Source organism: Lepidochelys olivacea (assembly GCF_965140295.1).
Source record: "Lepidochelys olivacea isolate rLepOli2 genome assembly, chromosome: 6".
Lineage (NCBI taxonomy): Eukaryota > Metazoa > Chordata > Testudines > Cheloniidae > Lepidochelys > Lepidochelys olivacea.
In genome coordinates, this window is record NC_140416.1 from 43,438,440 (window position 1) to 43,452,935 (window position 14,496).

At 41.1% G+C, this 14,496-nt stretch overlaps 1 protein-coding gene across 3 annotated transcripts in view; it reads right to left on the bottom strand.

Moving 5' to 3' along the window:
- The window catches only part of NELL1 (neural EGFL like 1), a 440,683-nt gene that overhangs the window by 392,043 nt on the left and 34,144 nt on the right, over nt 1–14,496 (bottom strand). For all 3 annotated transcript variants that reach the window (XM_084632341.1, XM_084632342.1, XM_084632340.1), the window contains exon 3: nt 9,130–9,280. In XM_084632341.1, the coding sequence (XP_084488467.1) occupies nt 9,130–9,280 (151 nt within the window). The remainder of the gene's footprint in view (nt 1–9,129; nt 9,281–14,496) is intronic.

The window sequence follows — 14,496 nt, forward strand, 5'->3', positions numbered from 1 at the left end:
CTAGCCAACCCTGACATTTCAGCCCCCTCCAATTTCTGCCTTAAAGAGTTTCAAACTGTCATCCCTTCTATTCCAATTGCTGACAAGGTCCAGCCATTGTGTTTCAACAGCTGGTTATTGCCAGTGCATTAATGCTTCAGACGGACAACAATTGTCAGTCCATTGTACATAAAACACCTGCTCTCAGCAGGAAGCCTCAAGATGGCAGGTAGCTCCTCTTCTTTCACAGTGCTTAAATCAGTGAGAGCTGTGCGGAGTTTTAACTTCATTCTTTTTCTTTTTCCTTCTTCACACTGAAATCCAAAGGACAAAGGCCGGGCCAGACCCAATGACCATTGTAACCCATAAGTGTCTTTCCATTGATTTCAATGACCTTTGGATCAGGCCCTCTGTACAGGAAACCAAATTCCATCATCAGCCAGGTTCACCAATTCTTTTTACTCCACACAAACAAAACATGTGCGTACACCTTATAGACGCTGCATACCTGCTAATTCAGAGGCAAGTGAAATGAGCCAGACTCTTTGAATATTCTGGGCGTATTGCACACAGCTTAAGTGATTAAATATATAAATATTAATGAAGCTGTGACTTTTGCCCTAAAACGTAAAGGTTAATGGCTATATTTGCCATTTTTCCATTTCTTGAATACTGTACAACCCAGAATCTAATATGCATATATACAAGTTGGAGTGAGTCACCAAAAATGCTACATTAAGTAACTGATCCTTCAGTTTTGCAATTAGGGTCAAAAGTCCCTTGCACAAATTATTTTATCCTAATTAGATTTCAATGTTTATTTAATTAGTTTGTTACTTGTAAAATCTGGTACAATCCTTTATACTAGCTCTCTTGCAGCTTCTTTCACATTTATCCCGGGGGGGTGGGGGGTTAGTGGGCTGTACTGTACAGTGGCCCACAATTGTGGTTTGTGGACTAGTGGTGCAGAAAGCATTTCCAGGTGGACTTCAAAGCTGCTTTGCTCATAATGATGGACAACGTGTAACACATGCAGCAGTAACATTCAATTGATACCTTAATCCATTTCTATTGTGCATAGAAGAGTTTTCTAGCAGAGCCCCTTTGCATGCCTATGCCACACTTGCAACTAAAGGGCCAAATTCAGATCTTATTAAATAAGTTTTACATTAGCAATGGAGCTAACTCCTGCAATTTTATTGTAAGTCTTGCAATACTTGGTACTTGTTTTTCTAAAGCCCCAATTCCTAGAGTCATGTGCTAATATAAGAATCTCATCTTTCATTCTAAAAAAAAAAAATTTTAAAGCAAGTTGGTAGCCCTCATGATTGGGAAGAAAATCTTTAAAACATGAGTCCTACAGGGCCAAATCCCTGAGGCAACTAAAAAGAACCTAAAATATACTATATTCTTAAAAAACTCATGTCTTGTTTGCTCATCTCGTAACTTTAGAACACTTGGTTGGCAATTGGTTAAACTCCATTGATTTAAGCGAATTTGCTCCTGATTCAGAACCAGGTGTGAAGCCTCAGAATTAGTTGTGAAGCCTGTCATCAAGTCCCCTTCTTTGTCAGGTACAAATTCAGTCATAATCAAATTGTTTGACAATGGTGGGATGCCAAATTTCAACATGATCGGGCAAGAGAATCACAGGACGTGAAGGAAGAGTTGGTATGAACAAATGGAAAGTGCTACATACAGCAAGGGGAAATAAATAGGAGAAAGTGGGTGAGACATAAGCAAGCAGCTTCACTCTTCACATTAAAGTGAGTTCTTCATCTTTCCTCCCTAATATTGCCTTAATATCACTCTTGTAGGTTACCAAGTACTGCAACTATAGTAGAAAGGTGTGGAATCAGAACTGAGGGAGGAGTTCTCTTTGAGATCTCTATCAAAAAGAGATAAAAAATAGACAAGAAATTGAGAATCCCTGCTAGAGAGCTTTATTTTGCATCTTATCTTTAAACCTTATTGTCCCCTTCCTGTACCTCCTCCCGGCCCCCAAACACAATTTAAATCCCCTGACCCCCTTTTGCATTCTCTGCATGTAATCTAACCTATTTACCATTTGATTGTTCATATACCCATTTCCCCCCTTCCATTACTATTCTCTTTCTTGTACAGAAGTTTCATGGAAGAATCATAGAAGATTAGGGTTGGAAGAGACCTCAGGAGGCCATCTAGTCCAACCCCCTGCTCAAAGCAGGAACAACCCTAACTAAGTCAACCCAGCTGGGGCTTTATCAAGCCAGGCCTTTAAAACCTCTACAGATGGAGATTCCACCACCTCCCTAAGCAGAGCTGTCCCTAGGGTATGGTGAATGGGGATGACTGCCACGGGCCCTGCACTTCGTGAGGAGGGGGCGGGGCGGCGAGGCGGAAACCCCCTACCAACCTCCCCCTCCCCCCCACCGCCTCCTGCCCACCGGCGGGCCCCGCCGATCAGCACCTCTCCCTCCCTCCCAGCACCTACCACCGATCAGCTGTTTCGCAGTGTCTGGAGGCGCTGGGGGTCGGGGGGAGGGGAGAAGAGTGAGGGCACAGCACGATCATGGAGGGGGCATAACTAGGTGGGGCAGGGGTGGGAAGAGGTGGAGTTGGGCCTTGGGGCAAGGGATGGAGTGCGGGCAGGGCCTGGGCAGAGCACCCCTGTCAGACAGAAACTCGGTGCCTATGTCCCAGGCCCCGCATCCCCTTAGGGATGGCCCTGTCCTTATGTAACTTTGCTTCATCACTCTCCTAGTGAAATAGTTTCTCCTAATATCCAACCTAGACCTCCCCCACTACAACGTAACACCATTGCTACTTGTTCGGTCATCTGCCATCACTGAGAACAGCCTAGCTCCATCCTCTTTGGAACCCTTCAGGTAATTGAAGGGTGCTATCAAATCCCCCCCCACACTCTTCTCTTCTACAGATTAAATAACCCCAGTTCCCTCAGCCTCTCCTCATAAGTCATGTGCCCCAGCCCACGAATCCTTTTCATTGGACTCTCTCCAATTTATCCACATCCTTTCTGTAAGGGGGGGCCCAAAACTGGATGCAATACTCCAGATGTGGTCTCACCAGTGCCTAATAGAGGGGAATAATCACTTCCCTCAATCTGCTGGCAACTCTCCCACTAATGCGGCCAATATGCCATTAGCCTTCTTGGTAACAAGGGCACACCATTGACTCGTATCCAGCTTTTCATCCACTGTAATCCCCAGGTTCTTTTCTGTAGAACTGCCGCTTAGCCAGTCGGTCCCCGCCTGCAGCTGTGGGATTCTTCTGTCCTAAGTGCAGGACCTTGCACTTGTCCTTGTTGAATCTCATCAGATTTCTTTTGGCCCAATATTCCAATTTGTCTAGGTCACTCTGGACCCTATCCCTACCCTCCAGCGTATCTACCTCTCCCTCCAGCTTAGTGTCTTCCGTGAAATTGCTGAGGGTGCAATCCATCCTATCATCCATATCAGATGGATATGTTGAACAAAACCAGCCCCAGGACCAATCCTTGGGGCACTCTGCTTGATACTGGCTGCCAACTAGATATCGAGCTGTTGATCACTACCCGTTGAGCCTGATGATCTAGCCAGCTTTCTATCCACCTTATAGTCCATTCATCCAGCCCATACTACTTTAACTTGCTGGCAAGAACACTGTGGGAGACTGTATCAAAAGCTTTGCTAAAGTCAAGGTATAACATGTCCACCGCTTTCCCCATATCCATAGAGCCAGTTCTCTCATCATAGAAGGCAATCAGGTTGGTCAGGCATGACTTGCCCTTGGTGAATCCATGCTGACTGTTACTGATCACTTTCCTCTCCTCCAAGTGCTTCAAAATGGATTCCTTGAGAACCTGGTCCATGATTTTTCAAAGGACTGAGGTGAGGTTGACTGGCCTGTAATTCCCCAGATTCTCCTCCTTCCCTTTTTAAAGTGGGGCACTATATTTGCTTTTTTCCAATCATCTGGGACCTCCCTCGATTGCCACAAGTTTTCAAAGATAAAGGCCAATGGCTCTGCAGTCACATCACCCAACTCCCTCGGCACTCTCGGATGCATTGTATCCAGCCCCATGGACTTGTGTATGTTCAGCTTTTCTAAATAGTTCTTAACCTGTTCTTTCACCACTGACGGCTGCTCACCTCCTCCCGCTACTGTGCTGCCCAGTTGGTTTTGTGAGCTTTCCTCCATTTCACCAACCTCCGGGACATGCTCTACTAGAGATGGAAAAGACCTATTATGTCACATCTAGTCCTTCCCCCCAGTTAGTGCAGGACTGTCCCCTACAATTTCTCTAGGGCTTTGTCCTGCCTAGCTTTAAATGTCTAAAGCAGTGGAGCTTCCACCATTTCCATTGGAAGACAATTCCACAGCCCAATAATTCTCAGCATTCAAAAGTTCTCAGGCTAGTAAGCTTGAAAATGCTATCACCTTACCAGGATACCTTTGAGGAAAAGCAGAAAAACAGCACATCTGGGGAGTCAGTTTACGTAGTACACAATATATTTGTGTGAATTAAATAGGAGTCACAATCAACTACCCTTAACTATAATTATCTCTACTTTATGATCCAACCTATAATTTCTAACACCACAACTTTCTATTGCCAGGGAAAAATCAAAAAAAAAGTTTGTTAACAAAGTCCTCTGATTGTTGAGGAAAGTCTGTTGCCAGAAGGGCAGAGGCAAAGTCAGGTAAGCAGCAATGGGTTAAATTCTGAGAAGCCAATGGGAGTTTTGCCAGAAAAAGGACCACAGAATTTGTCCCGGCATCTGTATTCTCCATCTGATGGTCAGATGATGGCCTGGTTGCTAGGTACCGCTGCTATCTTGTGTGTGATCCTATTGGGAAGGCCACATTTCCTCCCACTTCCTGTTAGTGTGCCAAATTCACAGCTGACATATACTGGTGCTACTAGACTGATTTCAATGAGTTGCATCCACTTACACCCCAGCAGAGAAACTGACCTGATTAATCCACTCAACGTCAATCCTTCCTAGTACAGTAGAACCTCAGAGTTACAAACAACCTCCATTCATGAGGTGTTCGTAACTCCAAACGAAGCGTTATGTTTGTTCTTTCAAAGTTTACAACTGAACATTGACTTAATACAGCTTTGAAACTTTACTATGCAAAAGCAAAATGCTGCTTTTGACCATCTTAATTTAAATGAAACAAGCACAGAAACAGTTTCCTTACCTTGTCAAATCTTATTTTTAAAAACTTTCCCTTTATTGTTTTAGTAGTCTACGTTTAACACAGTACCGTACCGTATTTGCTTTTTTGGGCGGGGGGAGGAAGGGTGTCTCTGCTGCTGCCAGATTGCGTACTTCTAGTTCCAAATGCGGTGTGTGGTTGATGGGGCAGTTTATAACTCTGGTGTTCATAACTGCATTGTCAACCCCAGTCTGGAAATAATTTACACACACGCTTAATTTTAAACCACGAGTAGTCCTATTAATACATTTCCCTCTTTCACAATTGTATCACATTATCGGCTCATATTCAACTGGTGATCAACGATAGCCCCAAGATTCTTTTCTGCAGTACTACTGCCTACCCTGTTATTCTCAATTTTGTATTTGTGCATTTGATTTTTCTTTTTTAAGTGTAGTACATTGCACTTGTCTTACAAATCCTACAAAAAGTGTAAACATGATTTTCAAGTCATTAAAGAGCTCCTGCTGCAGCCCTATCGGCCTTTCGTGATTCCTCCTATCTTTCCTTCACATTGGGATAGTTTGCTGAAGTGCCTTAAATATTGTCCCTTTGAAAAACTGCCCACTCTCCTGAACTCCTTTTCTTTCCTTAGATTTTCTTCCCATGGGACCCTGCTTACCAGTTGTCAGAGTTCGTTAAAGTCTGCTTTTTTGGAAGTACATTCTCCTTGTTGTGCTACTCACTAGGTCCCTTCCAACTCTACATTTCTATGATTAAAGCCAATCAGACCAAAGGAATCTAAAGTTAAGCACCCAAAAATTGTGGCAAGCAAACTTCAAAGTCTCTTTTTTTTTTTTAAGTTTGGGTGTGACTTGTGCAAGGTCACACAATCAATGGCAGAACCAGGAACTGAGCTCAGGTCTCCTGATTCTAGTCCAGTGCACTATCCACTGGTCACACTGCCTCTCACTACTAGAAAGCTTTAAATATATATATATATATATATAAAATCAGACAAGCAATGCATTTAGAGACCCACAGAGATGTTCCGTCTTCATATTTTTACTTGGGATTTGGGACCAAAATCTGGATACTAATAAGAAAACAACAACATTAAATAAAGTTAATGGATTCTGATTACCAGGAAGTTGTGGTAAGCTCCCACACATGCACCCAATAGCCAAAACAGATGCATTGCCAGATCAGTGAAGAACCTTGAGACAAGTTGACCAGCCATATGTAGGACCTCGGGAGTGGCAAAACCCTACCTATGTTTGGAGCTGACAGCACAAAAATAGCGACTTGATTTAATTTTGTGCATGGGTTCCAGGCCATGCAAGGCCACTACTGGTTTGGCTTGAGTAGGCTTAATATGACAGTCTCCACTAGATCCCTGTGAAATCCAGGGGTTTGTGATAGATGGAACTTCAGAGTCACAAGAAGCCTCACTGGCCCTGTAGGCTACGCTTTAGAGGTTTGGGTTAGCAGCCAGTGGCTATAGGAAGCCAAAGCCTGGCTCTGTCCAACTTTCACCAAAAAGGCACAATTACATTAGCATTTAATATAAAGAGTCAGGGAATGCAACATCTGTGTCAGGATATGAGAATGCATTAGAGTAACAATACTGTACACAATGTCTATAATGTGAAGTCCTTTGCAAACATTAAATAAAGAAGCTTCACATGACCCCAGTAAAGTATGTATGTATTATCATCCCCACTTAAGGCAGAATGAAGTAAAGTAAGTAGGTATAACAAGATTCAATGGCTGGCAGTTGAAGATAGATACATTCAGACTAGAAATAACATCCAAATCTTGAACAACAAGGCTAGTTAACTATTGGAACAATTTACCAAAAGTTGTGGTGGACTCCCCATTAACGGCAATTTTAAACTCAAGATTGGATGTTTTTCTAAAAGCTATGCTCTGGTTCAAACAGGAATGAATTCAAAAAGTCCTATGGCCTGTGTTATTCGAGGACAGACTAAATGATCAGACCAGTCCCTTTCAGCCTTAAAAATCTATGAAAAAAAATAACATTCTCCAGGATACAAAGAGAGCCTGTAGCAGAGGTGGCAACAGAACCCAGAAGTGTTGATTCCCACTCCCTTCTTCTGAGCACTTGACACAATGCCTTCTCTACAAAATATTATATCTACACACACACACACACTAAACACCAACAGAATAACTGTCATTAGACCTGTTATTTATTAGTTCTACCTCCTTTTTTGGAGAAACTTATATGTCTGCCATTACGGATATGACAGCTGTGATGGGTTCGGTCACAGAGACCCCCTGGGGACTGTCACCTTACATGCTGAAACTACCTCTGAGCCCGTTTTCCCTGTCAGCTTAGGACTCCAGAACCCTGTCTTGTTGAGCCAGACAAGCAAGCCTGCTGCAACACAAAGGCAGGGTCTGAACCACGTCCCCAAAACTGCAGGCTTTAACTGAAAACCACTCAGCAGGTACTCCTGTCTCCAGCTCCCAGACCCCAATGGCATCCAAACCCCAAATAAATCAGTTTTACTCTGTATAAAACTTACACAGGGTAAACTCATAAATTGTGCACCCTCTATAAAACACTGATAGAGAAATATCCACAGCTGTTTGCTCTCCCAGGTATTAATCACTTACTCTGTGTTCACTAATAAACAAAAGTGATTTTATTAAGAATAAAAAGTAGGATTTAAGTGGTTCCAAGTAATAACAGACAGAACAAAGTAAGTCACCAAATAAAAAAGCAAAAACACGCAACTCTAAGCATAATACATTAAGAAACTGAATACAGGTAAATCTCACCCTCAGAGATGTTCCAATAAGCCTCTTTCACAGACTAGATGCTTTGTTAGTCTGGGCCCAATCCTTTCCCCAGTACAGTTCTTGTTAGTTCCAGCTCAGGTGGTAACTAAGGTATTTCTCAGGACTGCAGCCCCCTTTGTTATGTTCTACCCCCCTTTTATAGATTTGGCCCAAGATGGGAAACCTTTGTCTCTCTGGGTTCCCACCCCTCCTTCTAAATGGAAAAGTACCAGGTTTAAGATGGATTCCAGTATCAGGTGACATGGTCACATGTCACTGTGAGACCTCTTTCTTCATTACCCACAGGCTGGCCCCCACATCCACAAGAAGGCTTGCAGGTAAATAAACCATCTACAGCCAAATGTCCTAGTCAGTGGGTGCCATCAAGATTCTAAACCACCATTAATGGCCCACACTTTGTATAATTACAAAAGGACCTTAGAGTTAACTTCATATTTCTAGTTTTAGATACCAAAATGATACATACATACAAATAGGATGAACACACTCAGTAGATTATAAGCTTTGTAATGATACCTTACAAGAGACCTTTTGCACAAAGCATATTCCAGTTACATCAGATTCACATTCCAAGCATATTTTCATAAAGCATATGGAGTGCAACGTCACAACAGCTATCCAAAGAGATCATTTTTCCCATTGACAGTAAACGAAGACTAATCTTTTTAAATTTACACTACATTTATATCTCAGGAAGGGAACATAAAACGCATCACCATCTGGAAGGCATCCAAAGCATAGGTTTCAATAATGGTCTAATTGCTAGACCTCAAAAGAGCAGAAACTATTTAAAATGATACAAAACGTAGTGAAGAAGGACGCATGGGACTGTGCAATGTATGTAGATTTAACATCCCTGAAGAAGTGAAACACATGATGAACTAATAGAGATGACATTACAGGGGCTTCTATGGTGTGTTAAGTACCTACCTCGTTGGCTTAAAAGTAACTAAAAGATCAAAGTAATATGAAGTCTTTTACTGAATAAAGTATCCTGCCTCCTTTTGTTTTAACAAAAAAAATAACTGACAAATCTGCGAAACAGAGACTTTGACTGTCACTTCAGATGTTTCAACTACTACTTTAGCTCAATGTCATGCTAGACCATGAAGTGCAGAGATACTTCTGCTATAGAAGAAAAGTGAAGCTTTCAGCAAAGAAGAGATTTCCTCTTACCTGTGCTCCAACTCTCGGATGGACAGTACAACTCCAGAAGTTGATGCCCTCTGTTGCAGGGTGGCCAGAAACGTGAATTCACTTTTATTCCGAAAGAGTTGAATTAACTTCTCGCTCACATGGGGCGCTGCATGGATTTCTCTTTCTACATCTAAGAGTTTCATCGACAAGAAGAGAAGGGAAGGGAAAAAACACAATGGCACAGTAAAAAAGCCAAGTCTGAAGGATTCAGATTACACTTTTTATTTTCCTCTTCCATCAATATTTTTCAACAGTTGTGTACTGCACGCTACAGCTGCATTCATTCAATGTGAAAACCCAAAATGCCATCTCTGTCAATGTGCCCACTTGGACAAGTTCACAATTGGCCAGGCACTGATTTTCTGACAGAAATGTTGACAGGATGCTAAGCAATTTGGGTCTGCTGCAAGCAGATTAAGTTGCAGTAAACAAGGTGTGTTGCAGTCAGATAAATAATCTTCAAAATTCCAAGGAATATCAGGAACTGCCTGCTCCCAATGCCACTTACCAAGCTCCGATTTCAATTTTACCATTGACTCAGTTACCATCTCTCCACAATATATGTGAGGGACCCTGTCCTTGCACTGTGTAGGGCAGAGATGTATTATTGCTAACAATGCTACATAGCTATGACTTTGCCCAAAATAAATTCAAGACATGCTTGCAATACACTATCATTTCTAGGATTTCTCAGTTTAAACAAGCAATGTGTGACAGCTCATACAATATTTATTAATCTACACTCTGATCAAGTAGGGCCAGAGATGTTTCAGTCTTGCTAATTCTGCTGTTGTCCATCAGTGGCATGCCTTCCCACTCTCCGCTCTTCTTAGACCCAAAGTCACCTCTATTCAAACGCACCCACTGCTATCTCACCATTTCTTACTGCACACCACTAACCTCTAAGATGGTGAATAATGAAAGGAAAGAGAACACTGAAAGTCTGTTAAAGGAATGAATCACGCATCATTTCACCCTCCTCTGCTATTTTGTTTTGTCATGTCTTTCATGCTGGCACTTTATCACATATTTTTGGGGCCTGTGTCACTTTCTTTTCTCAAATGCCATTACCAATTAAAAAGCCACGCGCTGCTTCTTTAGAAAGGCTTTCTTTGAAGCCAAACATTCTGGCTCAGTTCCTCAACTGGTATAAATCAGAGTAGCACTACTGAAGGATCTGGTCCAGTGTAAATGCTGTAGGGTAACGGACAAAAAGTGATGAAATTTACAGCATAGAGCCTCACTATAAAGAACCTAATGTACTGTCATAAAATTATGTTTATTGGACTCAAGAGAAGAACAGAAGATGGACCCAGAAAAAAAAATTGACACCTAAACACCCCTTAATTTTGAGGGAACTCCACACCATGGAGAGAATCCAAATTCTGTGCTCAAGATTTTTAAACCAGTGATTTGGGGTACCTCAATTTTGGGGTGCCCAACCTGAAAAGTCTTAAAGCAGACTGAACATGCTGTCTACTCCCCCACTCAAAATCCAGCATCCCTAAGGTATTTCAAGTGGGGCATCTGAAATCACTAGTCAGTTTTAAAAATCTAGTCCATTGGCTCAAACTCACCCCTAAGATTCACCACACAGACTATTAGTCTGTCTAGTCTTGTATCCTGCAAAAATCATGAAGCTTCAGAAAAAAATCTCCAATGTAGCCAGCAAATTGTACAACACCATGGGAGGGGGGGAAATCCTTCCTGTCCGCTGTAGGTGACCAGCTTATGTCCTTAAGCTGGAGATTTGATTATCCATATCATTATCTTAGTTTAGCTTGCATAGCTACAAATGTTATTAATGGTCATAAAATTACCTAGTTCTTTTTAAAACCTAGCTTCAGGGGATATAAATGTGTACATCTAAATGACAATTAGTGTTCAGCTGCCTCCTTGAGAACATGAGGATATCCTCCATGAAGGTCTTCCATGCTCCCATACCCAATAAATTAACTCAATTCATATTTAACCCATTATTAAAAAAAAAAAAAGGTATGGAAAGGACAGGAGGTTTTTGGTTTTTTGTTTTTTTTTTTTAAATCATCAGTCTGCTGATCCAGACCTCAAACTGTGGAGCAAAATAGACATAAAATTAAAGCCAGCACAATTACAACAGGAATTAATCTGGGCCACTAAGGTGTGAAAAATTCAGTACAAAATCCCAAAAACTTGAAAGTAAAAGATTTTTGCTCTTTGATTTGAAGTTTCCAAAATATTTCAATGTCATGAAAATCCTAAAAATAAATATATGACGTTCAAACCATTTTTGAAGTTCTTTCAGATAATAATGAATCCACATTGAAAACACTGGTAGTTTTGTAAGAGACATTTCCATTGGCAAATTTCAGAGAATCTTCACAGAATCCTAAATTTCCAGGTCATTAAATGTCCCAGAACAAAATGAGGATATTTACCTCAAGAATGTTATTTTGTTAATCCATATGGTTTGAGTTTCAATACACTGAGCCTTTCTTTTAGAAAAACACTTTGAAATGTAATACTATATTCCTGTGTCTTCTAATAGTGCATGAATACGTCAGAATGCCTCTCTCTTATGCATTCAGCTACTTTTAAAATGAATATACAACATGGATGTAAAATACTACAGTTTTCTAGAATAGGGGCTCAAACCACTGGAACAATATTAATATAGCGTTTTAGACCACTGTTACAGTATCTTCCTAAAAAGGGAAAATAACTTGTAAGGGCCAAATCCTGCAAACAAACACTTAGCTATCATGTATATTTTATTACCATGAATAATCCTACTGACCAACAGCCTTTGTAGTTGAGTGTTTGCAGGAGAAAGCCTTACATTAGCAATGGAACATACTTGCTGACATGGAAAAGATTATGGACACACTTTTTAACATAATTGACATACACTATATTGGAAACACAGAGCTTTTTTTAAGGGGCGACTGGTAATAGGACTCCCAATCCTGCCACCTGACTCGTACAGGTGGACGAGTCAGTCTGCTTGTGTACAGTTCTCTCTAGTTCAAATGGACTTCACACATGTGCAGGGATCCACCTACATGGATAGATAGCAGGACCTGACCCTATAAGGCTAAAAAAAAAAGGTGTGTATATATTTAGTCCACATGGTTGTCATGTACATCATCTGCTTTTGAGCAATCTTCTGTGTTTCACCTGATCTCTAGACAAAATATCATTCAAATGAATTATAAGTACTATATGCTCAGACTTCTATTTTGCATCAATTTTAATTCTGGGGGGGATGGGAGGAAGCTAGCTGCCCATCAGGGAAAAATAGTTCTTACATTATCTATAAAAAATAACTGGCTCCTTGTAATAAAGTGCTATTTTCTTTCCTGTGTAACATAGAGTATTGCTTTATCTAGTCATCTTCAATGAAATATTACTTCACACTTGACTGATAATGCAACCTCAGCAAAAACCAAAGAGATGAAGATATGACTTTCTCATGCCCTGCTATGTGGTTATGTTTTCTTAATTTGAAATGTTGGGTGTTTGGGGGTTTCTTTAAACAAGTCAAAGTGTTTCTCAAATCAAACCCAGGTGAATAAAGCAGCTCTGTATATTTATTTGAAAGTGCAAACTGATATAATAAGCCTTCTCGAAGGATCTACTGAGGGAGATTTCTACCTTGAACAAGCAAAGGTACAGAAGATTCTTTTGTTTAAAAAAAATATGGAATTCTAAAAAGGAAATGTCTATATGCTGAGCAACATTACTTTTTAGCATAAGAGATCACCACTTACTGTCTGAACTAGCAGTATGCATTAACTGTAATTATCAATGGTGCTTACTTTAAGCACCTCCAACTAAATTTCAAATTGTGGGATTTAGTTCCTATTTTGCCAAATTCTGGTGAAATCCTCTGAGTTGATGGAGTTGTTGTCAGGGGGTTTAAAGACCCAGAGAACATACCAATTAGGAAATTTACCAGTACATAATGCCGAAAGGTTAGATTCTGCAGACATTTAACACTTTTTGTTAAGCACTGTCTTGACATATACACAGTATAACTAGCTTAATGCCTCTACTGTTCTGTTAGTGTCTGTCAAGGTTCCTCCCCCACTCTGAACTCTAGGGTACAGATGTGGGGACCTGCATGAAAAACCTCCTAAGCTTATCTTTACCAGCTTAGGTCAAAACTTCCCCAAGGTACAAAATATTACCCCCGTTATCCTTGGAATGGCCGCTACCACCACCAAACTAATACTGGTTACTGGGGAAGAGCTGTTTGGACGCGTCCTTCCCCCCAAAATACTTCCCAAAACCTTGCACCCCACTTCCTGGACAAGGTTTGGTAAAAAGCCTCACCAATTTGTCTAGGTGACTACAGACCCAGACCCTTGGATCTTAAGAACAATGAACAATCCTCCCAACACTTGCACCCCCCCTTTCCTGGGAAATGTTGGATAAAAAGCCTCACCAATTTGCATAGGTGACCACAAACCCAAACCCTTGGATCTGAGAACAATGAAAAAGCATTCAGTGTTTTACAAGAAGACTTTTAATAAAAAATAGAAGTAAATAGAAATAAAGAAATCCCCCCTGTAAAATCAGGATGGTATATATCTTACAGGGTAATTAGATTCAAAAACATAGAGAACCCCTCTAGGCAAAACCTTAAGTTACAAAAAAGATACACAGACAGAAATAGTTATTCTATTCAGCACAATTCTTTTCTCAGCCATTTAAAGAAATCATAATCTAACACATACCTAGCTAGATTACTTACTAAAAGTTCTAAGACTCCATTCCTGTTCTGTCCCCGGCCAAGACGACTACAGACAGACACACAAACCCTTTGTTTCTCTCCCTCCTCCCAGCTTTTGAAAGTATCTTGTCTCCTCATTGGTCATTTTGGTCAGGTGCCAGCGAGGTTACCTTTAGCTTCTTAACCCTTTACAGGTGAGAGGAGCTTTCCCCTGGCCAGGAGGGATTTCAAAGGGGTTTACCCTTCCCTTTATATTTATGACACGCCCCCCAAATCTCAGCTAGGGTGAAACACTGGCTGGGATTTCTTCCTGGAGCTCTAGGAAAACAGAGTTAATAAGACACATGCATCTCTAAATATACTACCAAGTACATAAAGACTAACAATATTTTCCACATCTCAAGGACGATTTTAACCAGTTGATTCTGGGAAACTTTCACGGGAGAGTGCATCAGCCACTTTGTTAGAAGCTCCTGAGATGTGTTGGATGTCGAAATCAAAATCTTGGAGAGCTAAACTCCACCGAAGAAGTTTTCTGTTAGTTTCTTTGACGGTGTGAAGCCACTTTAGTGCAGCATGGTCGGTTTGCAGGTGGAAACGCCGTCCCCAAACATATGGGCGTAGCTTTTCCA